This window comes from Lepisosteus platostomus, chromosome 22, assembly GCF_059453375.1.
Source record: "Lepisosteus platostomus isolate fLepPlt1 chromosome 22, fLepPlt1.hap1, whole genome shotgun sequence".
NCBI lineage: Eukaryota > Metazoa > Chordata > Actinopteri > Semionotiformes > Lepisosteidae > Lepisosteus > Lepisosteus platostomus.
Window position 1 is genome coordinate 17,241,414 of NC_142632.1, and position 26,021 is coordinate 17,267,434.

At 48.6% G+C, this 26,021-nt stretch overlaps 2 protein-coding genes across 6 annotated transcripts in view; both read left to right on the forward strand.

Annotated features, from left to right (window-relative positions):
- Window positions 1-55: 55 nt before the first annotated feature.
- On the forward strand, window positions 56-18,642 carry mmp28 (matrix metallopeptidase 28). Of its 4 annotated transcripts, none has more exons than XM_088615819.1 (8): window positions 56-777; window positions 5,861-5,937; window positions 7,785-7,981; window positions 12,201-12,440; window positions 12,967-13,212; window positions 15,748-15,894; window positions 16,613-16,780; window positions 17,341-18,642. In XM_088615819.1, exons 1-8 carry the CDS (start codon window positions 640-642, stop codon window positions 17,736-17,738), a joined length of 1,611 nt encoding a protein of 536 aa, XP_088471945.1. In that variant the 5' UTR covers window positions 56-639; the 3' UTR covers window positions 17,739-18,642. The 4 variants fall into 4 exon arrangements, with proteins under 4 accessions (XP_088471945.1, XP_088471946.1, XP_088471949.1 ...); XM_088615820.1 differs by having other exon boundaries at window positions 59-777; window positions 12,219-12,440; XM_088615821.1 differs by lacking the exon at window positions 56-777 and adding an exon at window positions 996-1,786.
- A 2,232-nt stretch (window positions 18,643-20,874) lies between these two features.
- Window positions 20,875-26,021, forward strand: part of col26a1 (collagen, type XXVI, alpha 1) — a 37,828-nt gene continuing 32,681 nt past the window's right edge. The window contains exons 1-2 of one of the 2 annotated variants that reach the window (XM_088615828.1): window positions 20,875-21,621; window positions 24,636-24,758. In XM_088615828.1, the coding sequence (XP_088471954.1) occupies window positions 21,467-21,621; window positions 24,636-24,758 (278 nt within the window). In that variant the 5' untranslated portion in view covers window positions 20,875-21,466. The remainder of the gene's footprint in view (window positions 21,622-24,635; window positions 24,759-26,021) is intronic. The other variant, XM_088615829.1, reaches the window with a different exon arrangement.

Here is a 26,021-nt window from a genome sequence, read left to right on the forward strand (position 1 = left end):
CTTGCTCGCCCGTTACTCTCCCTCTACACACGCGTCTGTACCAGGCTGGAGGAGTCAGCTGCACGGGCTCATTTACAGTCTCCATTAATCCGCAATCGAGTTTAATGCCGTAAATGACACATTATTTCGATCGTTGTTGCGGTCAGCTAAACGAAATGGCAAATTCAACATCCGAACGTGTCGGGTGTAGCACCCTGCCCCCGCCTTGCAAGGTCAGTGGGCTGAGCGCTGAATTTCATCCGACTGCGCTTTTAACTTCCACAACTCAACCGAAAGAGATGGGTTGTTGCACTGCGCCGGGGGCTGGGTGACGGAAATCCTAATTTTTCAAGGCTGAAGGAGGATCTACGGCTTTTAAAAAAAAATAGATCATTTCCATCAACCCTTCAGCCGCTGTGGGCGGTGCAAAGGCGGGCAAGGCGCGGAGCCTGCAGCGCGGTGCAGTTGTCTGTCCCAGCGCTGCGGTCCGGGATGGACAGTGGGAGACGGCGGCTTTGGGAAAAGACAATTGTCAGGGAAAAGGAGGAAACATGACATTCCTGTGACAGAGTCCCGTCGGGACAGCAAGCTTGCTCGCGGATGGTTTGACGTTGGGAAGCGTGACGTTCACCGCGACTCTGTGAGGTGTTTCGCCGCAAGATGCTAGTTGGCGTGGGGGTGCAGGGGCGAGTGACCCCCACGATCTTGTCCCTTCTGCTGTGTCCACTCCTGTTGGCTACGGGCACGGCCAGCCTGCCGGCGGCCGGCAGCGAGGGTGTGGTGACCGCATCTGCCGAGGTAAAGGGTCGCTTCGCTTAGCTAGGTCCGCACACCGCTCCGAGGAGACCGCAATCGCAGGGCTACAGTGGAGGAGACCGAGTCGTTTCTTTACATGATGACAGAAAGTTTAGGCAGCTTCATTTCCATCTCTAGGGTTATCTGTTTTCGTCTGTAGATACTGGGATTTGGAGTCCAAACTTCGGACTGATTCCTTTGTGCGTAAGCGTTTGATGAATTCCTCCCCAGTCTCCATGAACTACGGTATTCAGTACAATTTGATGTGTGGTTGGAGGTAAATCGGTAGGAGTGAAATATTTTATTAATTGTGTTAAGGAGTTGTCTTTATTAATTTGCATCAACCGTGCCGATCGAAGTTAGTGTTCGGACAATGACAAAACGAGCTGGTTTATTTATTAATTATGTAGCAAATTGTAATTGTAGTTCCAGAGCTCTGGAAAAGTCGGTTATTAAAGAATTTTCAAGTTTCATCAAGAACTCCTGTTCAATAAGGAATTCTTGGACTCAAAATGGGATAACACGTTGCTTTCTTAATTAACCTACAGTATATACCGGGAGTAGATCTGCCTTAATGTCTCACTTTTTTCATTGGGTCCCTGATTTAATTTAACTGATGTCAAGATTAATTTGTCACAACATCCAGCTGTGATTTGTCTGTGCCAAAGAAGCTGAAAGACCTTGCTTGAGGTTTTTCCCTTGCAATGAGGTTGTACACAGAGTACATTAACAGGCAGAGCTATTTCTGGGCGGACTTTTCAGCGGAATAATTACACACCTGACTTCAGCTCCGCACGCCAGACTCTTGCCGGAGAGCGTCGGTTATGATTCCGTGTGCCGGAGGGCCGGGACCGTGCCCGGGGAGGCCAGAGTGAATCTCTGCTGGGTCCAGTCCGTCCCTGGCGGTGCTGAAAGGGCTCGGCTCGGCTCGGCGGACACTGAGGACGTGCTGGTGTCGGGGGGCGCCGTGCGGAAGGAGATGCGGTGTCTTGGCTTCAGGGCTTACGAAATGGTACTTCACGGTTTTGAAGCGCTTTCAGTTTGCTTGCTGCTTTGTGTGGAATAGGGGACTGTGGCCTCCTAACCGGTGGGCTGTGGGTTCGAGTCTGTGCTGTAGCTGCTCAATTCCAAAGTACTTTAACCTGATTTCTGCGCCCCCCGCCGGCTGTATAAATGCGTTAGCAGCAGCACTGTGCTAGGGGTCGTCATGGAAAGGAGTTTCATCCTGGGGGAGCGTGCTCTCGGTCCTGTTTAACTGTTTAACGGGACAGAAACAGGGATAAGCCCCACCCCGCTGAGCCATATGGGTTTCCTTATTGGCCAGGACCAGCAAGTGCATGCCAGTTAACGAACCAGCTGCCTCTGCCACGCCCTAAACCTTGAAACCTATGTCAACCCAAAAGGCCTTTGCTCTGCTTCCAAACAAACAAAACAGAAAAGTGGAGAACCTTCTTTACACAAAGGGTGGTGGGAGTGTGGAACAAGTTACCCAGCTATGTTGAAGAAGCCAATATCTTGGCCAAATGGGTTAGGCAGGGAGATTGACCTCCTCTGTACGTTTGTAGCCCTTCTTATGAAGAGATGGAGTATGTAATGAAGTATTGGACCTCCAATCAATTTCACCATAGCACCTATAGCACAGCCAGGTCCTTAAATATGTGACTGAATTCAGTTTATGTTGAGGAAATAGTGGGTTTTAAAGATGAAATCAGAAAAATGTTTTTGCCAGAATTCTTCTCCAGGATAGCTTGCTGTTCGGCTCGTTGGCTGACTCCCACCGTACGCAGCAGGACACATTTCGAACCCTGCTCCCCAGACCTGCCCCTCTGCCTCCCAGCCTCACCCGGCCCATTGACCATCTGTTTGGCAGTGTTTAGTTCTGTCCATGTGCTGACCGCAACACCAAAGACGCCAGTTTTATAGCGGGGATATGAAATCGCGGGAACTGAATTGTGTGCCGATGGTTTTGCTTTTGAAAGGTGTTCCTGTATATGTGGACTGACATATACCAGCCCTGCTCCTGCTGCTGTTCCTGAATTAGCTTCTGACTAACCCCCCCTCCTTCCTGCATTTCCTAGGTAATCAGTACCAGACAGAGCACTGAACCATGAACCACTCTGTCATCCTTAACATGCCATCTCTCCACCCCTCTCTGCACGTGCCAGCATTGTAGTCCATCAGCATGCCTTCAGCACCAAGACATCTCTCACTAAACAATGCTGTAATCCGACCTTCTCCACTCTGGCACAGCTGGATTAGATTAGACCATCCACCAGTCTTGTAACAGCTAGAAGCAGCAGGCTCCCTTGATGGTTAAACACAGAAGTCCTGTAAAATGCTTGTAAATACACCAACTAAACTCCTCGTTCTGGAGCTCTTTCTCTAGATTTCCTCCCTAGTAGGGTAAGGTATGTGACTTGGCAGGGATCACTGAAGAGTGCAGAGCTATTTCCAGTACAGGTTTGTTTGTATCCCAGTGAGCATGTGCTTCTTTGTTTCTGAGAACTGGTTGCTCACTCCACATCACCTCATCGGTGATCCCAACAAAGCGAACTGTATTAGCATTAAAGCTGGAATTCTCTGGAGACCGTTTGGAGGGAGATCCGGTGCTGTTTTTGGGACGCAATCGTAGCCCGTGCTCAGCTACGGCACGCCGATGAGCCATGATAAGTGTGGCTATGGCTGCTGATTCTGACTTCATGCGTGGAAAAAGCAGAATTGGAGTCTCTTTAAATAGACGGCAGAAATGGTTCTGCTTTCTAGCACTGTAAAATGAATAGAACTGATTAATATTCACATCCTTCCAATTCCTATGTATCTGCCTGTCCAAGCTGTTGATCCTTTGTAAATGTAACCAAGTGGCCAGCTGAGCGGGCGCAGCTGGGCTCGTCTCGTTTGCAGATATAAACCAACGACACAGCCATGCTGGGAGGCGAGGGACAAAGATTAGCTGTCAGTTAAATATTTCTCTTGCTTTTGAAGTAAGGAATAAAACTTGAGATAGAATTGAAATAAATCTGGGAAAAGCCCAGTCAGAGTCCTTGTGCCTCTCAGATTCCGAACAGAAAGGGAGGAGTGACAGAAGATGGTATTGCCTCTGCGTACCGACTCCTTTCAGCTTGGAAAACACGGAAGGGGAGTCAGTTCCTGGTAGTCTGCAGCTGAAGTACATTTTTACTAACAAGTATTGTCCTGTTCTGCCTTGAAGCAAGACCGACCTGGGCCTCCCCAGCTCGCTGTGGAAATAGCTTTTGTCTTAGTCACTCGGAGAAGAGTAATTCCCTGCTGCTCCATCGCCCTGAATTCTCAAGCTGATTTAACAGGGATTTCGTTGCGCATCAGATTTCTCTGTTTGTGAAGAAACGAAACGGAGGTTTACAAGCGTTTCGTGCGCTGTCTTCAATTCCTTTGATTCTCTTCCTCGGCGCTGAAACAACAAGGGACAGATATATTACAGTGCTCCTGCTGGTTTTGGTGAGGGAATTATGAGAAAAATGTACAAAACTGTTTGTCTTTTCCTGCCGATCCCAAACAGAAAAGATGGAAAAGGGTGCAGGGGAGCAATCTTGCCTCTTTGCTTTTGGCTCTGTGTATATCCTCAGGGCCAGCGATGTGGTCAGTTTCCCATGCTTTTCTCGTCCACGAGAGGGGGAAACGTCTGGGGCTCCTGTTCAAGGGAGAGTTTTCTCTGCAATGCAAGGTGGCTCCAGTTTGCGCTTTTTGAAGTGGTGAATCTTCCCCACCACTGTGCGAAACACTCTGCTGATCCATCACAAGAGTAAAGGTTGCTGGAATGGAGTCCTAGTGGTCCTGCTCTCCCCAGCTGCTCCCAACAGGAGTCCTGTTTTACAAGCCACAGCTGTGGGAAGAATGTTTCTCTTGTAGCTATACTACTAGTGAGGTATGGCTATAGATATCAGCCCCCTGACTCAGGCTTATTCACTGATTTTAACTTATTAGTATTGTTCCTAATTAGGAACAAGTAAAGGTTTATTCCATGCTGAAAAGAGAAGAAAAGAGACACAATGTTTCAGCTGTGGAGCTTTTTCAAGTGTCACACCTTACCACACCTTGTTTCTCTTCTCTTTTCAAAAAGAATACACCTTCACTTGTTCCTTTGCAGCCTGTGCATGCTGATGCAGCTCCCTGCTTGAACAACTTCTTCCTAATTATGTGCTGAACTCTAATGATGATGCTTCTGCCACTTTGTTGAACAGTCCGTCGCCCTAGCAGGGTTTAATGAAGACTGTAGTTCATTCGATGTCTGATCATCAAGCAGATGTCTCTAGCCGTCTCCCATTTGAATGAAAAGCAGCACAACATTAGTAAAAGTGGAATATTGGAAACTCAAGCAGTCAACTTGCGGGGCACAGTGATGAAAACAACATCAGTAACTTCGAATTTTAAATGTAATCAGAGCACTGTGGGGTATTTGAAGCGATCTCTAAAACAGAAGGTATTGTATTACATATACACCCAGCTGCAGATGATTAGAAACGGTTATATTCCTAAATTTAACCTTATATCTTATATCTTGGGACAACCTGAGTCATTTATCCGGACCTCTCAGGACCTGGCCTCTTAAATTTCAGATTTTCCATAAAAACCCTTTTACTGATGATGATTTTTGCCAAAAGACAACTTGCAAGAAAGGATGGTAAGTAGATGGAGAAGGTTTAGATGACAAGTAAGTGGACTAAACAATGGTGGTTAAGGTTAAATTCATGGTTTCTTCACATCTGCAGCTGGATGTGTACTGGATGTAATACGCTGCCCTGTATTTTAGGGATTGTTTTAAATACCCTGCGGCTCTCTGATTGTGTTTAAAGTTGGAAGTTACTGATGTTGTGCCAGACGCTTTAATCACTGTGCAGGGAGCACAGGATGTGTGCGATGACTGAGGCTCGTGTTGCTCAGTTGCGCCACCACTGCAGGCATCAGGGGTACGTGCACGAACTGGGGAAGCACAGGGCAAAACCTGATTCCAGAACCCCTCCAGCCTGTTTCCTAGGGCAGTTACACCCCCTTGTCCGCACCTGCTCTAGGGCGTGTCAGGGAGTAAGTTCTGCCCTTTTCTCTCTTTCAGGGGTTTCTGGAGAAATATGGCTACCTGGATCAGGAGGAGCATGCCCACAATGCAGCCGAGGTCAAGTCGGCTGTCAGGTCTGTCACACCGATGCTGTCTTTTACCACTGACCCGGGCCTAATTCTTATGGGTCTTTTCCCACTGACCCGGGCCCGGTTCTTATCGGTCTGTACCCACTGACCCGGGCCCAGTTCTTATGGGTCTGTACCCAGTGACCCAGGCCCGGGTCTTATGGGTCTTTACGCACTGATACTGGCCCAGTTCTCATGGGACTGGGGGAGGGTCCTAGTCTCGCTGGCTGTCACTGACCCCAGAGGCTGTCCTTCACCCCCACCCTGGAAATCGGACCATGAGCAAGGCAGACCCTCCCCCCCAGGGGGGTGGAAACTGGCCACGTGCGTGTCCTTTGTCCAGAGGATAGTCTGGCATTCTGATGCAGACCCCTGGGCTCCCTGGACCTTCTCCAGAGCCCGGGCTGCTTGTCCAGTTGTCAGACTAGCCAGTGGCTGATCTCTCAGTTCGGTTCATGAACTGGCTTCACTCTGTGCTCCGAGCCCAGTCCAGTCAGAGTGCAGGAGGACGGCGTGTGCACTTTAAAACACACTGTCAGAAATGCATTCCGCTGAAACAGCCAGGGCCTGGACCACAGCTCTCTCTGACTCGAGTTGCCTTTGCTGTTCGCCACATTGTTTCCACAGCAGATGCCAAATCTAAAAATACGAATCTGGGCGGATTTGGGATTTCTTATGTTTAAGAAGCAGGAAAAACAAGATATCAAGCATAGGAAAGTTTGGACATTTTTTGTAATGGCAAAAAAAAAAATGAGGATAGCCAGCAGAGAAATACTTCCCTTGGCAAGCGATGTGGCTGAAGCTGATCGATGTGTCAGTCCAGGTCAGTCATGGGCGTCCGAGAGTCTGCAGGCCTCCGCGCTTTCCAGCTTCTCTGGCACCTCCTGCTGCTCAGAGGAAAGAATGAAACTTGTTTTTGTTATTTATGTTGGATGAGGTTTGGTCATTTTATACCCACTACACTTAGTCTTTCTCCGTCTCTGATCTCAGCCCTACCTCCAGCGGTGCTGAGCCAGCTCTGCTCTGCCTCATGGGAAATCTCGCCAACAACAATGGCGCCTGGGTGGCAGAGCTCGACCTGCCCTCTGAGTGCAGAGATGATGTTCCTCATCAGGAAGCAGCTTGGTGCACAACCGCTAAAGCTGGCAGACATCGACGTCAGACAAGTAGTGCAGAAGGCCAATATAATCACTGACTGTCACGACCCCTTGCTCAGTGAATCTGAGCTCCTTCCATCTGGGTGTCGATTCAGACTGCCTAGATTCAAGAGCGATGGAACTAAGTCATCTTTTACTCCTACAGCTATCAACCTGCTCAATTTGGACTGTACTATTTTCTAGATATATTTTTTCTTTCTCACCATACATTTGTTAAATGTATTGTGTGTTAAATGTATGGTGTAATGTGTTATGTCTTTATCTGCCTGCAAAGCACATTTCCCATCTGGGACAATAAAGTGAGTAAGCTAGGAACCAAATGAGCAGGACAGCTCGAATGACCCCCTCTGATGTCCTGACAGCTTGAACTGCACCCCTCCGGGACTCCCTACCCATCCCCTGGTGTCATTCTTGAATGTGGTGTCCTGGCCAAATTTCCAATTGGCCCTTACCAGTCATGGCCTTCTAATAATCAACCATCTCTGAACTGGCTTCATCACTCTGCTCTCCTCCCCACTGAGAGCTGGTGTGTGGGGAGCGTACTGGTGCACTATGGCTGCTGTCGCATCATCCAGGTGGGGCTGCACATTGGTGGTGGTGGGGATCCCCATTACCTGTAAAGCGCTTTGAGTGGAGTGTCCAGAAAAGAGCCATATTAAGTGTAAGCAATGATTATTGTTATTCTCGTTTCTCCAGGGAGTTCCAGTGGCTGTCTCACCTGCCTGTCACAGGAAAACTGGACAGCGCCACCCTGTGGCTGATGTCCCGGCCCCGGTGCGGAGTGGGAGATGGAGAGAGCCACTCCGCTTGGGCCCAGCGGGTCAGGGGCATCTTCTCGGGCATGGGAGGCCGGCGGGCGCGGCGCCATCGCAGCAAGCGCTACAGCCAGCAAGGTCAGAGGGCAATCCCAAATGTTTTTTCTGAAAAAAGCTCTGGTTGTGCGAATGTTCGGGCGGGTCGTCCCCAGTCTGTCATAAAAGCTGTAAATAGCTCATTGACAAGAAGCCCGAGGAGGCAGGCAGAAGCAAGTTTGGAATAACATCCAGCTGAAATTCCAGAGCTGTGTTGCAGTGAAGGAGAGTCCAGGTTTCTCTTCTTTCTTTTACTGACTAACCAGAGGCATATCTTGATACCTGTTGCTTTCACCCTGAAAACCCACGAGACAGTTTCGTACAGTAGCTGGGCATCCTGTTATTGCCTGGCTAACTACTACACTGCAGAAAGTCTGAGTACTGCGCATCTAGAAACACGGTCAATTCTGAGTACTATGTGTTTCTTGCAAGCTTTAATTTTTGTTCGTATCATTACATGTACAGTAAACATGAGACATCACTCAGAAGAACTTGGGACATTTTCACAATCCTGCTGCTTGTATCTATGGGAACTTATCTTTAAAATGCATGTGGGAGGGTCAGAGAGAGAGAGAGCACTGCATGGACTTTGCTCGGTGCTTTTTGCCAGCGTTCCCCAGTGGAGTCTTGACTTACATTCCTGTATGTTCCTGGAGGGATTTGTTAACACAGTTGGAATGCAATTGCTGCCTCTCCCAGCTTTTCTCCTGCTTCAAGTCCCAGCCTGACAACTGCTGTGTTCATCTCGGAAAAGCGCACAGTTCTCAATGTGCAACTTTAGATGAATTCTTGTCTTTCTTATTTCACCAGAACTTAAACATAGATCATAGTTATGGATGCCAAAATTGATAAAAGTGGGTTATTCGCTTTGACATAAGGCCATGCAACCCAATGCAATCCAAGACTATACAATGTAGGCTGTTGAAAGCTGTCCTCCAAGACCAAGGACTGCTGAGCTGGAGATTAGAGTGACTGCAAAATCAGGCAGATAACATGGCGCTAAGGAAGGCACATCAAACATAAGAACCTTAAAATCCATTGGGACAGAAATTTAGGGGTGCATTAAAGGATGTGAATGATCCATTCTCTCGCTCAAGAGCTGACATGAATTTTCAAGCCATAGTAATAGCACATAGATTTGGAGACTTTGGTCAAGTGGAGACAATGATAAGTTCACGTAGTAGCAAGAGATCTGATGGAGGGACATTTGGGCGCCTCTTCTGGGAGCTGTGCTGAAGGCGTGTTTATGGGGGGCCTCTCAGCGAGACATGTAGTGCCCTCTGAGTGTATTTGCACTAACACTGAACTAATATGGCTATGGTGCAGTAATTGTGATTAATGGCTTTTTTCACCAGTTAGTGAAGTCATTAACTGGAGATATGGAGGCAACAGCTGCCTTGAGTTTTTCCCAGGGCTCATTTCTGAATGTGGGGGCGTCTTTTTTCCTGCCCATTGTATCAGAGTACAGTAAGCACAGCAACTTTCTTCCTTCTGAGCTTATTTGGTGGTGATTACAGAAGCAGATTAAGGGGCAAGAGGCTCAGAACCCAAGACATTCTGGGACTTTCCTTCTGGAAACAATTAGGACTGCAGCCTATCTCAGACTGCAGGAAATGCCCTAGATTGCTGATAGCAAGACTCCCGATGCCTCAAATGCATTCTTGTACCAGTAACACATGACTGTGGGTATACTGTAGGTACACGGGCTGCTTTCAGATTTCAGTGAAACAGAAGCTTAAAGTTTGCGTTTAAAATGTTATTTATTGCTGCAAAGCTTCGTGGATCATTTTCAGAACGATCCTTAGGACTGCATCTGTTAGAAGTGACTCTCCTCTTTCTCAGGCTGTACCTTCTCAAGCATTGGGATGATATTTCAAACAGGAAGCATTTTAGATTCCAAAGCATTATGTGACAGTTACAGTAATTGCTCTGTCATCCATCTTCAACAAACTCAGGTTACAAGAGTTCTATCGCCCAGAACCCTGATCTCTCGGGGAGGCTAGGCCAGAGCAACACATGGAAGGGAGACATTGAAGGAAGGACTTGCCGCTGCAGCTGGCAGGAGCAGTGGCAGACCAGTAGGAGGCACTATTTCCTTCTGGTGAGAAATTCCAGTGCTACGATGTGGTACCAGGGAGAGGTGTTGGGCTGTAGGAGGTGACTCTTGTTTTGGTGGACTTTAAACCAGAGTCCTACTCACACTGTGGCATAAAGATCCCAGGGTATCCCCTCCCTTAACTGAGGTCTGTTTCTCCAGCCCACTCTCTGAACCTTAGAGAGTAATTCCCAGTGTTCCTTGTTACTGCACATGAGGTATATCATAGCTGCACACAGGTATTGAGATTTCCCCTGGGGGCAGCAGTTCAGGCTGCTGGGAGAATTGTTTATCCTCAGAATCCGCACCTCAGCCTGGGCCAATCAGACGCACCGTCCTCGGACGTCAAGTATATTGTTCACAGCGCAGCGTGGCCCACATTCCCTCCACACACACAGAGCCGCGTGGAGCTTTTCTCTTTCTCACCAGCACAGGCACGTGTGGTCTGTTAGTTTCACAGGCACCTGTTGGTTAAAAAAAGCATTTTGAGCAGATTATTACTGGGGATGATTACTCTCTGGATTGCTTTGAGAACACCATTCTGTGACAGTATCGGAAATGAATAGAAAAGAATGTTGACTTGTTTCTTGTTTAGATCAGGTTCAAATTAGGATGCATTAAAAGTATTGGATGTTTTTTTTTTTAATAATCATGACTGCTGAGTTTGTGAAGGTGTGAGACAATCTCTGAAATCCACTGCTTTTTCTCCAGAGGACAAAAATCCCACCATAGTCAACCCGAAAGGAGATTTATCTTGACACTTCGTTAGTTCCAGTTTTCGGAACAATGAAGACGCAACGGAAGCTTTTACTAAAGCACTCCTGTGGGTGAAGTGAGGCCGGTGATGCACTAGCAAAGTATCGGACCCATCTTCCTGTGTCTGTTTATGGCGCCTGGAGATCATTTTGCATTCGTTTGGCTGATGTCTTTATCCAGGACAAAGAGGTCAATTGTTTGAAGATTCTAAGGTCCCCATCATTCCATGTAGGATATGTTGCGTGTTCTCAGACAAGTGCATTGCAGTCTTCAGTAATTACCTGCAGGAAGTGACAGAGCTCAAGAACAGTTTTCCGTAGGGAGGTTTGAGCAGGGAGCTTCATGAGTGTGGGCTAACTCCACTGGAGCAGCTAACAGCTAATTCCACACTGGAAAGCAGAAAAGGGGCCTTTGTTTTATATCCCTGATACCTTCCTTTCTCCCCCTCACAGCTGAAGAAGGCTCAACAGCAGAAAACATTGAGTTTGCTCTTTTCTACTTTCCGGCAATGGAGTTAAACTTTACTTCATCTGGGGAGTCCACGTTAGGCAGCCTTGAAGTGGACTTCTCTATCAATCAACCAGTCAATCTCATCCTTCTGTAGGGCTTTTCATTCTCAAAGCATTTTCCATAAATCACTCACTAAGAAATCAGTACGGCATACAAATTAGACAACAAAACCAGATTAAATTGAGAATTTAAAGGAAAGAAACTGATTAAGAATTAAAAGCATAAGTTTAAATCTCGCCTGTGTGCTGTGTGTGTGTGCTGTGTGTGTGTGCTCTCTGTGCTGTGTGTGTGTGCTGTGTGTGTGTGTGCTCTCTGTGCTGTGTGTGTGTAGTGTGTGTGTGTGCTCTCTGTGCTGTGTGTGTGTCTCTCTGTGCTGTGTGTGTGTGCTGTGTGTGTGTGTCTCTCTGTGCTGTGTGTGTGTATCTCTCTGTGCTGTGTGTGTGTGCCTCTCTGTGCTGTGTGTGTGTGCTGTGTGTGTGTGTGTGTGCTCTCTGTGCTGTGTGTGTGCTGTGTGTGTCTCTCTCTGTGCTGTGTGTGTGTGTGTCTCTGTGCTGTGTGTGTGTGCCTCTCTGTGCTGTGTGTGTGCTGTGTGTGTGTGCTCTCTGTGCTGTGTGTGTGCTGTGTGTGTGTGCTCTCTGTGCTGTGTGTGTGTGCTCTCTGTGCTGTGTGTGTGTGCTGTGTGTGTGTGCTGTGTGTGTGTGCCTCTCTGTGCTGTGTGTGTGCTGTGTGTGTGCCTCTCTGTGCTGTGTGTGTGTGTGTGCTCTCTGTGCTGTGTGTGTGTGTGTGTGTGTGTGTGTGTGTGTGTGTGTGTGTGTGTGTGTGTCTCTCTCTGTGCTGTGTGTGTGTGCCTCTCTGTGCTGTGGCAGGCCTGTGAGGTGTGGAGGTGCTGAGCTCTGCCAGGCGTCTCTCTGCCCACAGGGGAGAAGTGGTCTAAACGGCAGCTGACCTACCGCCTCGTGAACTGGCCCCGGCACCTCTCTCCGGGGCAGGTCCGGCTGGCGGTCCGAGCCGCTTTCCAGCTGTGGAGCAACGCCTCCGCCCTGGCTTTCCAGGAGCTCACCCACGGGCCCGCCGACATCCGCCTGGCATTCTACGAAGGCGAGCACAACGATGGCACGGGGAACGCCTTCGACGGCCCAGGTACGGACTTCGGCCCCCTGGGAATCCTCTGCTCTGATCCGGTTTAAATTGTTTCGTTGATTGGTTCCTGTCATGTCATGTCTTTTCTCCCTAAGTTTGAAATTGCTACTTGTTTCTATACCCACACAATTTTCAGTATTCCGTTGCACAGACCCTTACAGGAGAACTGGCACAGACTGGAGCCCCAGTCACAGCTGGCTGGTGACGTGACCCCGACTCCAGCGTCCAGCTTCTGGATGATGGCAATCAAACTGTGCTCTGAGCAGGTGTTGCTGCTTGGGATCCATCTTTGAATTTCATAATTTATTCTATCCATGTATTTTTTCACCTGGGCACTTGGGAATACCGATGCATAAAGCAGGTGTAAAATAGATCTTACTGCAAAAGTCTATCCAATTCATTGGGAATGGACGACTAGCATGGCACTGGATTGTAGGTTGCGTAGTGACAGCTGACCGTGACTTGACGGGGATCACCTGACAGCTCTGCTCACCAAGCCTCTTGTCATTCCGCCTCTCTCCTGCAGGGGGAGCTCTGGCCCATGCCTTCTTCCCCTGCCGCGGCGAGGCTCACTTCGACATGGCCGAGCGCTGGACCCTGAACGGGCACAAGGGGCACAACCTGTTCGTGGTGACGGCGCACGAGATCGGGCACACGCTGGGGCTGGAGCACTCCCCCGTCAGGAACGCGCTCATGTCGCCCTACTACAAGAAGCTGGGCAGGGCCTTCGTCCTGAGCTGGGACGACATCGCTGCGGTGCAGCGGCTCTATGGTATGTCACCCCTGGGAACAGGATCACATGGGAACAGGTGGAAAAGGAAGGTGTTGGGACTTAGGACTTTCCCTGAATTGCTTGTGCAGCCCTGACTCATTCACTGGTGCTCATGCAGTAATGGTTGTATTTCAGAAGACCTTGAGCAGCCATAATGTACAGTACATCAAGCAAGCCTCTCTGCCAGACGCTTTCACCATGATTGTCCAGCAAAGAGCATCATCTTTTTTTATCTCTCGATGTACTGAATAAAGACTAACAATATGAGCAAAGGATGAATTGAATTTTGCTGACTAGTGCTCTGTTAATTCAACAATTCCAGGGGATTTAACACGTTTAGGACATTGGGCTTCCAGTCCGCAAGGTATACAACTTTATTCTATAGATCTATAAACTGTATAGATGTCCTTTATCACAATTTGTTTCAGCACTTAATGCACTGGTAGGGACTTCTGGAGCCTTGCACCTGGTTTCATTCTTATTGCAGCTTTAAACTCTATAAAACTCTGTAAAAAAAGTTCTCACCCCTTCTTCAGACTCTGCTTTCAGCCTTTGTACCTGCAGTTGTGGTGTGCATTTCACTTTCACAACAAGAGAACTTTTATACACGAGAAGAGGCCATTCAGCTCATTTAATCTGTTTGGTATGAAGTAGCTGACTGATCTGATCTCACCCAGCCGTTCCCTGAAAGAAGCCAGGATATTGGCTTCAACAGCATGGCTGGGTGCCTTGTCCCATTTCCCCACAATCCTTTGGGTGAGAAGGGACCCCTGGGTTGTTTTAAACTCATTTCCACTTAGTCTCCACTTGTGTCCTCTGGTTTGCCTCTTTAACTGTTTATTCAGAAGCTGGGGTGACCTTGGCAGTGACTCTTAAGGATTGTTTTTTCAGGTCCCCTTGTAAACGAGACTAAAACGGTTCGGTTCTTGCAGCCTGCCGGTGTCGTGAGTCTCACAGTGCGGTGCCGTCCTTAGAGGAGCCCGTCACAGGGAGACTTGTTAACGAGATTCCTGACCCGCCTCCCACACGGACTGCTGTTTCACACAGATTTCACTTTTTACCGGGGGCAGCTGGCAATGTGCAATGTGCCCCCACCCCCCAGGGGCGAGCACGCCCCTCAGTTCCTCGATGAGTGACAGGGCTGAGCTTCACTGTGCTGTGTGGAAGCCAGCGTGTGGAACGCGATGCTGTGGTGTTTCACGAAGAACCTCGAGGAGCAGCTGGACTAGTCCAGTTTTCTCACGGTGCCCTTCCTCCTGTACTCCAGGAGAGACAATCACTCTCTTGGGATGCCTGCCAGCGTAAAGTGGTCGAATAACTTATGGCTGAAACCCCGCTGTTGTTAATGTTCACACGGCGGCCCAGCCGGAGCTGGGGGCTGACACCCACTCACAGCAGGGACAGTTTCCCCAGAAGCCAATTAACCTCCATGGCTGTGGGAGGAAACTGGAGCACCCGGAGGCTCCCTAGTGCGCTACTGACCACTGCGCCACCTTGATGCCCCCTTCTCCAGACTTCTCTGTTCTGCTGTGAATTGGGTTGTGTTGCATAGCAGACAAGCCTTCATACACCCTTTGCAAATAAAAGGGAGAGTACAATCCACCACTTATCACAAATATTTTGCAACCTGTTCTGCTAAATGTTTAAATATTCTCTGTGTGAAATCACCCCATAGCAGAGCATACATACGTACTTACATAATCAGACAATATTGCCGAGGATAACTGGTAATGACAGGCCTTTACTGTGAAATATTCCCTGTTACTCACTCTGTTAATCGGTTCTGTCTCTGGTTTTATGCAAAAGTTAGTCTTTTTCTCACGTTCTCCATTGTCTGTCGGAGCGATTCGGATGGATTGGTATGGGGCTATATGCCAGACCACTCCACCGAGAGCAAGATAAATATTTGGGGGTTTTAGTAAAAACATCTGGAGAGTTCTCTGGTTTCTTTGTTATGTTGTGAGAATTGCAAAACCAAGTCAGAGTGGCTGATGTGTTTAACTGTTGCTCTTACCTTGTTTCCATGATGCTTTTCCAAAGGAAAGCGGTCCCCAGTGAACTGAGGCTCAGGTGTTTAATGAGCTGGAGTTTTATCTCAGGCCGAGATGTAGCAGCTGCTTCACCGTGGTGCTGCCTGGTGACTCGGACCTGCGTCTGGAGCTGCCAGTCTGGGCCCTGGTGCCCTGGTGTCTTTGATCCTGCTTAGCTTTTGCTTAGCTCAACCTTTAAATTAGATGAAGAACTTAATCCTTCAGAACATTTTCACTACCCACAACTGCTACATTTTAGATTTCATCTCGGGTGTAATTTAAGCATCCATTGGTAATCTCCAATAGTTTAGGAGCTCAACAGAGTTCGTGTTCTAATGAGTCCGATTTCCAGTTGAATTAAGCGCTTAATTAATTAATAGAGAGGAATCATGTAATTTATTCTCTGCATGAGGGATGCTGTATCTTTGCTTTATGAGGGTATTGGCGTCTCTTTCACACCGAGGTGCGGTACTACCTGCTGTCCTTTCTCTCCTGTGTGCTCCAGGGAAGCCGCCCAGCGGGCTGGCCGTCCAGCTCCCTGGACAGGTATACAGCTCCTTCCTGCAGGACTGGGAGTCCACCGAGGGCACTCAGGGCCCTGGCACTGCCCTGCCCCCATACTGCCAGACCTTCTTCGATGCCATTACCATGGGTGAGGAAAACCCTCCTTCAGTCCATTCTGTACTCTACACTCCCTGTCTGCTCCCGATTGACGTTACTTGTGTCCTTATTTTTTGTACAGCCATCCATTTTGTAACTGATTTATCCAATTGAGGCTCATGGGGGAGCCAGAATCTATTCCAGCAAGCAGGATTCACCCTGGATCAGATGCCAGGGCAGACACAGACACACATCACAGATAACTCCCCCCAAAGCCACTTAACCTTTAAAAGATCATGCATTAAGAACAAGTTGTGTAAAGTCCTTCATAAGAACACCAGTTGAATCTGTGTGGACAGGAACCTTTATTTATAAAGCAGGATGATGACATAATGGGTGACTCAGGTATTAAGGAAAATGACTTTTGTAACTGTACGTACTTTTAATTCAGATGGTTCCTAGGAAACACGCAAACCAATAAGTCACAAAACGATATTCATGCATGGGATGGAAAAACACATCCAGAATGGAAGAGGATGGTCTTCTGTAGCCAAGGCTGTTCTGAAGTGTGGCTTGTGTGCTGTGGGAGAATTCCTCCATGGCGATCTGTCGATCTTTCTAACAGAGCTCATCAGTGCTCCTCCAGGCATTTAAATGTGCTGATATAGTCACAAGGACTGACACCCAGGCTCTCAGCGTGAAGCCAGTCCAGCTTCAGCTGAAGAGATGAAAGTAATGAGCTTTTCTTTCCTCTGCGCCGGTGCTGCCAGACCAGAACCGCACGGTGTACGTGTTCCGGGGCGCGCGGTTCTGGACGGTGTCGGCGGAGGGCCGCGCCAGCGCCGCCCTGCCCCTCCAGCGCCGCTGGCCCCAGCTTCCTGCCAGCGTGGAGGCCGCCGCCGTGTCGCCGCCGGAGGGCAAGTTCTACTTCTTCAGAGGTAGGGACCCGGCCCGCGTCCCCCTGCAGCTTCACAGCACACGGCTCCCGCGCGGCTGAGCAGAGCCAGAAGCACATCGAGAATCACGGCAACAGCGTTTCTGCTCACCGTCTTGACATGGGATGGGGCTCTAGGGAGCTTTGAATTGGTCCTGCTTGTCCGTAGCCGTAGATTCAGCCCCTTGCCATCCTGGCGCTGCCTTCCTTGGAGACCTGGGAATAACGTGCAGCCGGAGATTGGACAGGGAAATTCGCTCGCCGGCCTGGTTTGCTCCCGGTACTCCTGCGTGAAACGCAAACCACAGGGCACACGTGGACACCCCTGGGGAGTGCGTGTGAAATCGAGCCCGGCAGGCACTTCTTTAGCCAAAGGGCGGTGGGGGAGTGGGACGAGGCGGCCAGCCGGGCTGGTGATGCCGATACCCTGGCTCCTTCAAGGTCCCGGCAGGATGAGCACCTGGGATCAGCCGGGTGCGGTCAGGCGGTCACCGCTCCTCGCGGCCCTGCTCTCCGTGACGCGGCGCCCAGGTCAGCCGGCTGACCCGTTTCTCCCCCCCGCAGGCGGGCGCTTCTGGCGCTTCTCGGGCAGCAGGCTGGACCCCGGGTTCCCCAGGAGGAGCAGCGCCGCCGGCCTCCCGCGGCACCCCGACTACGCCTTCTACTACCCTCCGCTGGGCAACATGGTGCTGGTCAAGGGCCCCCGCTACTTCGTGCTGAACCTCAGGAGCCTGACGCCCGAGCCCTACTACCCCCGCGGCCTGGCCGACTGGAAGGGGCTGCCCCAGGGCGCCAACGGGGCGGTGGGGCGGCCCGATGGGCTGTACTTCTTCAAGGACGAGCTGTTCTGGAGGTTCGACCCGGGCCGGGTGCGGGTGGTCAGCCGTGGCCGGTGGGCCCCGGAGCTGGAGTGGACCGGCTGCCAGCGGGCCCACGGCACGGACGCCAACTCTGTTCACTGAGCAGCAGGGGGCGCCAACGCCAGCGGGGGACATGTGCAACCTTCACAACCCCGTCTTACTCGTCTCCGGTGGGCTGCGCGCTGGTCAGCTTTGCTGCCCTGCAGCGCTGGGGCCCTGGGTTCAATTCCTGAGCTGCTGTCTGCGCGGAGTTTGCATGTTCTTCCTGTGTTCATATGGGTTTCCTCCCACAGTCTACGGACAGGCTGGTAGGGTAATGGGCCCTGGTGTGTGTGTCTGTGTGTGCCCTGCAATGGACTGGTGTCCTGTCCAGGATTCACCCTGGATGTGCTCATTGCTTGCTGGGATAGACTCCAGCTCCCCAGTGATCCAGCCTGGGAAGATGCAGTTAGAATATGGGTGGATTCTGACATTGTCACCCAGCCCACGGCCAGAGGCTTCAGGTCACTGACAGGAGCGGCTGGGACTGAGTCACGACAGGCTGCGTTTCCAGACATGCTGCTGATACACAGGAGTGAAGACACGTCAGTGTTTTTTCACATAAACCATACATGAAAAATGATGTGTTACAAATTGGCTTAATGCTATTTGATCCGTGCATTAACATAACTCTGTCTTAAGTCAATCTTTAAACATTTGCATTTAAACAACTTAAAACAAGTGCATTTAAAAATGAACCTTTTTGAAAAGTACTGAGTCTTGAGGCAATAAGCAAATACAAGTAATGCAAACCAATGTTTAATTTCATATACTGTATATATATATAACTTATAAAAGATTTGCCTTGAATAATATTACATATGACTTTATAAAGTTTGATAAATGTTCAGGCACTGCAGGATAAGCGCACTGAGTTTTTTAATCCTGAGTTTTTCCAGAACCTCATCATCTCCATTCGATTGTGTTCTGATGACAGTGATGAATAAACAAACCAGAGATTATTTCAGCCCTTTTGTGAGACGGGACCCTTTTCTCTTTTCTGTACCTTTTTGATGATCCCCATATGTTCTCGGTCCTCAAGCCCGCATGAGAATTCCCCATCACAGACGGTCTGCTGCAGCAATGACACCCAGGTGCGTTTGCGCAGTCCCTGAGGCCGCCTGCTTGGCGACCTCTCCTGGAAGACCGGTGTAACTGCAGGCAGGCGCGGCGTCCATCAAACTGGGCTGAGGCATGCAGACGCTCAGTGGAAGTATTGTCGGACAAGTTCTATCAGTTCACTACCGTGAGTCGGCATAACCAACTGAGTACATTACAAGGCCTGTGCCGATGTAATTCAGCGCTTTTGCCAGGATTTAGCACCGTGCAGCTGAGGAAACCTTTAGGGTGGTGATCAGTGTTGAAGTCCACACCAATTCCCTGATGTGATGGACCAGCAGGGGGCACCATTTCCCTTGGAGCTGTATTTCCGAAGCAATGCAAAGGTATGATGACCAGGAACTCGGTCCTGCCGCTCTTGGGGAGACTTCGCTCAAGGTCCAGACTCGGACATCGTTAAAGATGGTTAAACTCACTTGTACAGACCGGATTTCCTCAATGCCTTCCTTATTTCGGCTGGAGAGGCAGTTCTTCAATCCTACCCCAGAATGCGATGACATTCTGATTCACGGAAAATATAAATATAGAGATGTATAATAATGTTAAAGGGAAGAAGACTGGGCAGATTTGATCTCCAAAGGAAAATCTTTCACAGGTATAACAGCGCCGATCTCCTGCGAAGTGCTGCCCTCGTGTGGCTAAACTTATCTGCAGCCCGTTTGTTTTTTACCGACCTCGGAGAATTACGTTCAATGAGCACCAGGAACGTCTCGTATCTCCTAACTATACCTACTGTCATTTATCACACTTTCTGGAAAAAGACTGCTTTACCTGATGTTAGTATACCACTGTAATTTGTAATGTATAGTAATGTATATTGTAATCCAGAAACAGGGCTAAGAAATACCCTAATATTATGGTCTTAAATTGTTTCCTCTACCATTTTACAAAATGTATTTTCCTAATCCATCTTCATCTGTCTCCTGGACTATAGCCCTGTGTTCTGGTTTTCATTTCTCTCTGGACTCTTAATGACTTTATTGAAATCAATTGTTAATTTAATTGGTCTGTATTCCAATTCCTTCCTCACAGAAGATTGAAAGCTACCTATGAAACGATGTGATGTGGGTATCGCTGAGGAAAAGGCACTGAATAAAGCACGCCTGCTCTCTGCTGGTGACATGGTGCCATTACACGACAGACGCACTGGGACTCGGTCAAAGCATAGTATTCAGTAGTTTCTCAAGCATGAAGTCCTTGATTCTTCCCTCAGTAATGATTGACGCGTGACTCTTTCTGGGTCTCTGGGGTCTCTGGCCCTCTGGGTCTGCTGGTGTGGGGGGTTCAATTCCTGGGGTGCTGTCTGTGTGGAGTTTGTATGTTCTCCCCATGTTTGTGTGGGTTTCCCCAGGATGCTTCAGTTTGCTCTCTGTCCAAAGACATACTGTACTGGTAGATTAATTGGGGAAAAATGGCCCTCGTGTGAGTCTGTGCACTGAAATGCACTAGTGTCCCCTTCAGAGTGGACCCTGCCTCGCACCAGGAGAGACTCCAGCTCCTCTTTCACCCTGTAGTGGGAGAAGTGGTTAGAAAATGAACCCTTTTATTCTACAGTGTCATACAGAATTTCCATATAGCTATTAAATTGCACCAATTTCCATCCATTACTTTATCCATCAGTAAATGTTTTTTTAAAATATGCATGGAGTACAGATTGTTTAAAAGTTCTTAAAAAGAAAATCTGTTAAATCATTGTGGACAGGAACTTTTATTTATAAAACAGCATAGTGATATAATTGGTGACTCCGATATTAAGGAAAATGACTTTTGTAACTACATGTACTTTTGCTTCTGATGGTTACTGGCGAAAAATGCACACCGATAAGTCACTAATTAATTATCAGATTTCCATTAGCCAAGAGTGTGCAAAGGAAAATATAAAAACAATATCCTGTCCTTTTTTTAAATTCTTCGTTCATCTAGATGTTCACAGATGTGACACAGTACAGAGATTTACAGACAAAATATTTCCCCCAAACTGCAGCACGGACAGCCAAGACTAAGGACGAGGGAATTAGAATGCCGTTCCGCGATAACCTGAAAGGTTTTGATTTCGAATAAATCCTTCAGCGATTTAATCTCGCTGCGAACTTCGAAGCTTTCCGGACCCTATATCCGCAACTGCGCCTGGTTGATTTTCGTCGACGAGCACTTTAGATTTAAAATAATAACGTTAAACAAGCACGTAGAAGTGGATATGTGTTTTTTTTTTAAACTCGAAAGATTACAAATCAGTTAATTTCCGTCGTCTGCTGCTCCCCTCCGTCTCGAACTGGCCCTTGAAACAGCCGCTTACTGCAGCTTCTCCAAACTCCAGCGCGTTGTAGCGCACGCCGCCAGACACTTGAGACATTTAAATCCCTCCTAAAAGACTGGGGAACCAAGAGCCTCTCTGACACACAGGATTAGACAAAGAGGGAGAGGGAGAAAGCGAAACCGCAGGCTTATTTTTCCATTAGAAAAATGCCTAACCCGTGAGCCGGGCTGTCTCACAGCGCATTGATGCCTCGCAGTTAATCGACGGCAACATCTTTACGCTCGCTCATGTAATTACACGGGATCGTGTCCAGTCCCGTCCTCCGCAGTTGTGCGAATTGGCAACACGTTCCGCGCATCCCAGCGCCGCGACTGCCCCTCGACCAGGAGGACAGCGACCAGGGGGCACGGACAGGATGGCAGCGGTCCTGTATTCGCTGCTGTTGGGCAGTCTGCTGGTTTGCGTCGCTAACAGCAGCGGGTTTGTGTACCAGTTTCCAGCGGTGTCCATCACGCACCTCGGCGCGGAGCAGGAGGCGGGACCGCCGGCGAGCGCCAGAGCACATCGCAGGTAAGCAGGGCTCCCAGTCCCGCTGTGAGTGTTACTGTGAGCCGAGAGAGCCGTGGCGAATTAAACCCCGAATTTGCAGTTTTCAAACGACTTGGTAGTATAACGCACTCTTCTGTGAGAATTGGGATTCAGGTGCCCAGCCTGCGACCACGGGGAAATGAGAGACAAACGGGAGCATGAAGTTAGAAGTAATTAAATAAACTCTGAAAGTGAAGCGAAACAGCAGAAAGTGCGTTTTCTGAGGTACCAGTACAAAAAACGACGGTTTTGTACCGACGGTTTTCTCGGAAAAACGCAGCGAAACCTTCCCTTCTCTCTTCAGTAAGCGCCGGTACATTTCTGTCACGTTTCTAAATCAAACGTTGGGGAATTAAGTGCCTAATTCAAAACGGAAATAACTTCTTTTTTTTTTCCTGACGAGACGCTGAGGTGTTCATACGAGCGGAGTAAACCGAATAAAGAAAGGCGAAAATGAGTTTTACCACGTTCAAGTCTAATGAGGTTTTATTTTTCCCAAACCCAGATTAGACTACATTTAAACTCCGTTTTCCTAAACGTTTAAAAAAGGGAGTTTGTGTATTTTTGTGTGGCGTTCACTCTTGCTCGTGTAACCAGGGTTTCTGTCAAACACCAACCCCGGCAGGGATTAACACGAAACGTGAGGCTGAGGCGCTGGGTCCGCTCCGAAAGTCCTCCATTCCTATCACCTGCTCAAAAAAACCCAACAAAAAAAAACTCATCTGCCCGTCTTCATGAAGCAGAAGTGTGAACGACTGAACCGCTCCTCTCGTTTGCGGTCTCTTGCACACTCACAGACTGCGTCAGAAGATCGGAGCTGCCGGCAACCCCCCGCCAGTGTGGTCGAATTAAATGTGGGTTTTCTGCGTAATAACACGACGTGCTGTTGCAGTTGGCTTTTAGAAAAGCTTCTATCCCCTGACAATGTCATGGTGAAATATGGTAGTGCTTTTCATGTCCCTTTGACGTTAACTACGAAGTTGGCCTCGTTGTAAAATGATTCAACGTGTCGTTTTTTGACAAGTCTGTTTTTTATCCTCGGGTATTTTCTCAGTTTAATTGTGCTATAGTCTGTCAGGTTGTTTCTAGACCAACAATTCTAAAGTTTTCCGTGATATACTCTGGTAAGTCAGCCCTTTTCCCTTTGGAAAACCAAGGTGTTGAGGCTGAATCCCTGGAATTCTTTAAGAAACTACTTGATGAGATCCTTTGAGCGATATGTTACTGCAAATTAAATGAGTAAGATGGGCTTAATAGCTTTCTCTCATTTGTAACCGTTCTTGTGGTCTGTAGTTGTCACTTGAGCTCCTCTATGGATTTGAATGAAAAAGTGCTCTCAAAAAGAGCTCAGCCTTTGATCTGGACCCCACAAACACAGGCTCAAGCCTTGGGTGGCTGCTAAGACCTGGGTTCCCTCACCCCTCGCAGGTGAGCGCTCGGCACGCCAGCAGCTGTCCTGTGATGGCAACTGCAGCAGTGGGATCTCTGGGGTGCCAAGCGTCTGATGTTACTGAGACATCACAGCTGCAGGAGAAATGTTGGCAGCTGGCACCTCCAGCGCTAAATAGTTGGAGGAAGGAGTCTCTCCGACAGATCACAAGAGATGTCACCGCCAACAGCCACACAAAAGACTTTTAGGTCTCTTTTAGCTGGGTGCTATGGACATCTATCTTCTGTGTTTTAAAAAGTATTGCAGTATAAGGAATGGCTGAGGAAAGCACTACAGTATGTCTACTGTACTGTATGTTACTTCCACACTTGAAGCACAATCCACTCTTAAAACTGGAAGTCGGTGTCCTGTTTTAGTGCGTTCGGTGGCAGATGGAATTGGTTTTGCATCTCTGGAGGCTTGGGTCGTTTGTGCAGGGAAAGCCGATCCAGCTTGAAGTGAAAATGGGATTAGGGCTCTCTGGGGTAAAAAAAGGCATCTACTTATGAAAGAGACCGTGCCTGCACACCCTGTCTGGAACTGAGCACAGGGCTCCTTCTCCCCACTGCTCACACTGTGGGGGGTAACTGAACGCAGCTGTTGACGTGGTGCCTGTGAGCCCTGCGGTGAAGACGAACGGGAGCCATGCACGTGCGCCGTCCTGCACACAGCTAAAGACAGAGGTTGGACACGATGCCCAGCAGCGTCACGCCAGCGACACAGGACACCACGTAGCCTCTCGAGGGTCCATGCACAATGTCCCACACTCGATCTCTTTTCCTTATAGTTATCATCTCGTGAAACGTGGAATGTTTTGCACTGCAGCTCTTTAAACAGCCTCCTTTTTATTTCTCATCATGCCCATTAGTTTTCAAGACTCCTGACACTGCGCAGGTTTTTATGGGTGCCTCTCGGTTCTCAGTTACTGTGCTGATTTTGTACGGTGACTTCACTGTGAATGCCTCTCGTAAGAAGTGAGGTTCCAGAAGGATGAGGTAAGTTTTGACAGGTCGTGACTCCTGTGTAAAAAATACGTTTACACAGATGCTTGAGACAGCTGACTGGTTCTTTACTTTACCTGAAGGCAAGTGTTTGTTCTAAAACACTGTTGTTATTTGTCGTCCTGGGGGTAACGGGAGCCCACAGGTGAGAGGCTGCTGAGCAAAGCCTGTGCTGCACTGGTCCAGCCTCCCCTGGAGTCCCTCACCCCCTGTTCCTCTGCTGGCGATGGTCATCAGCAGCAGCAAGCCCAGAGATCAGCGCTCTGTGGCAAACAAGACAAGCTAAATGGTGGAGAAGGACGCAGATGTTACAAATTACCCCTGGAAGGAATGTCCCGGCTGTGGGCTTGGGCCCCCTGAAGAGCTGCTTGATCAGATTTATTCAACTAGATTAAAGTCTGAAAGATTCCTGATGCCAGTAGGAAAAAAAAAAAGAAACTTAAAGCTTGCATAAGCGTGGTTCATTTCTTGCGGTAAAGATCGGCATGGTCTGGTGTCGGGACTCTGCCACTGTGAGGAGAGAGCAGATCTGAGAGAATGTGCCCTCTTGTGGTTTCTCCCTGCAGGAACTGGTGTCCGTACACGGTGTCCAAGACTGTGTCCTGCCAGGTGCACAACGGCACCGAGACGCTGGTGCAGAGGGTGTTCCAGAGCTGTCGGTGGCCCAGGCCCTGTCCCAACCTCGTGAGGTACAGCACCCTCCCCCACGCCCCACTTCACAGTCAGCCCAGGGCTCCTTGTCCCTTCCGAATCATGGCTGAGATGATCAGTGCTGAGATGCACAATGCCTGTGCATTCTACATCTGTTGTGCAGAATTGCTATTTTTCTTACGGTGCAGAAGGATATTAGTAAGCATTTTCTCTCACTGTCCCATTTTCTATTACTGTTTCATTCGAACAAAGTAAAAATGGAATGGAAGAGGCTGCACATGAAGTGTAGTTGTTCTGTCCTTGCATCAGAAGAGGACGCCTGCACTCCTTGTGCTTCTGCCTGAGGTCTGTGTGGGATCCCTTTATTTGACTTGGCATTAAAACCCCCCGAAAACAAACATGTTTTAAAACATTAAAACAAAAGCCAACACGCGGATAAAAAACACACGGATACAGAGATGAGCGTTAATGAATATTAACAGTGCCCGTTTTACTTTACTTTCGGCCTTCGGGATAGGTGTGGTGGTGTCGGCCAATTGAAAATCATGCCCGAAGCCCGCACCAAGCAGACTTCAAAGCACTCTGCAGATCAACTGGCTTTCACTCCACCACACTGATAACGGGACGTCTCTCGGGTTTGACAGCATAATTAAGCCCATATTAAGGCAAGCTAAAGCAGTGTTTAGACTAGTCTTCATTACTGCTCGGAGTCCCTGCCAAATGGAGTCACACTGCAGCGATAGTAAAGATAGTTATCATGGCTGTTCTGGGTGTTTTGTTGCTTTGTCTTTCCAGCTCATTGGGGACAAGTGCTTTAAAGGGATCTAGACGTTGAGCCCCTCCAAGACTTCCAGTACTGGACAGCCTTGTCTTAAAGTATCCCACTACACTACTTAATGTCTTCAGATTGCATTCACACGTGCTATGTCTTTGTAATGGAAGATACCACCTTTCAGTTATGTTGCGGAAATCCAGCTTGTGTTTGAATTCATTTTTAAATTGCACTTCTTTCATTTGCTTTTCTACATATTATTTGTTGTTTTTTCTACCTTAATGTCACACTGACCTGCTTGCAGATTTAGCAAGATGTGGTTTTTAGAAGGCTGAGCTGGGCAGTTCTGGAAACATTTTTGGGGAAAAATGAAAGTACAACACAGGCCTGAATTGTCCTTATGGCTAATGCACTTATCCTGCACACTTCCTGGGACTCCTGAGATTTGTGTATGTTTCAGAATCTGAGTAGATGACAGCTCCCTTTGAAATTAGCTTAACTGAATAAAAATGACTAAAAACAGGATACA

Excerpts from the sequence above, each read along its gene's own strand:
- mmp28 (XM_088615819.1), top strand. The coding sequence starts at position 640 with ATGCTAGTTGGCGTGGGGGTGCAGGGGCGAGTGACCCCCACGATCTTG. Across the intron at positions 5,938-7,784 it reads GAGGTCAAGTCGGCTGTCAG|GGAGTTCCAGTGGCTGTCTC; the intron begins GTCTGTCACACC and ends TCGTTTCTCCAG. Across the intron at positions 13,213-15,747 it reads TGCGGTGCAGCGGCTCTATG|GGAAGCCGCCCAGCGGGCTG; the intron begins GTATGTCACCCC and ends TGTGTGCTCCAG.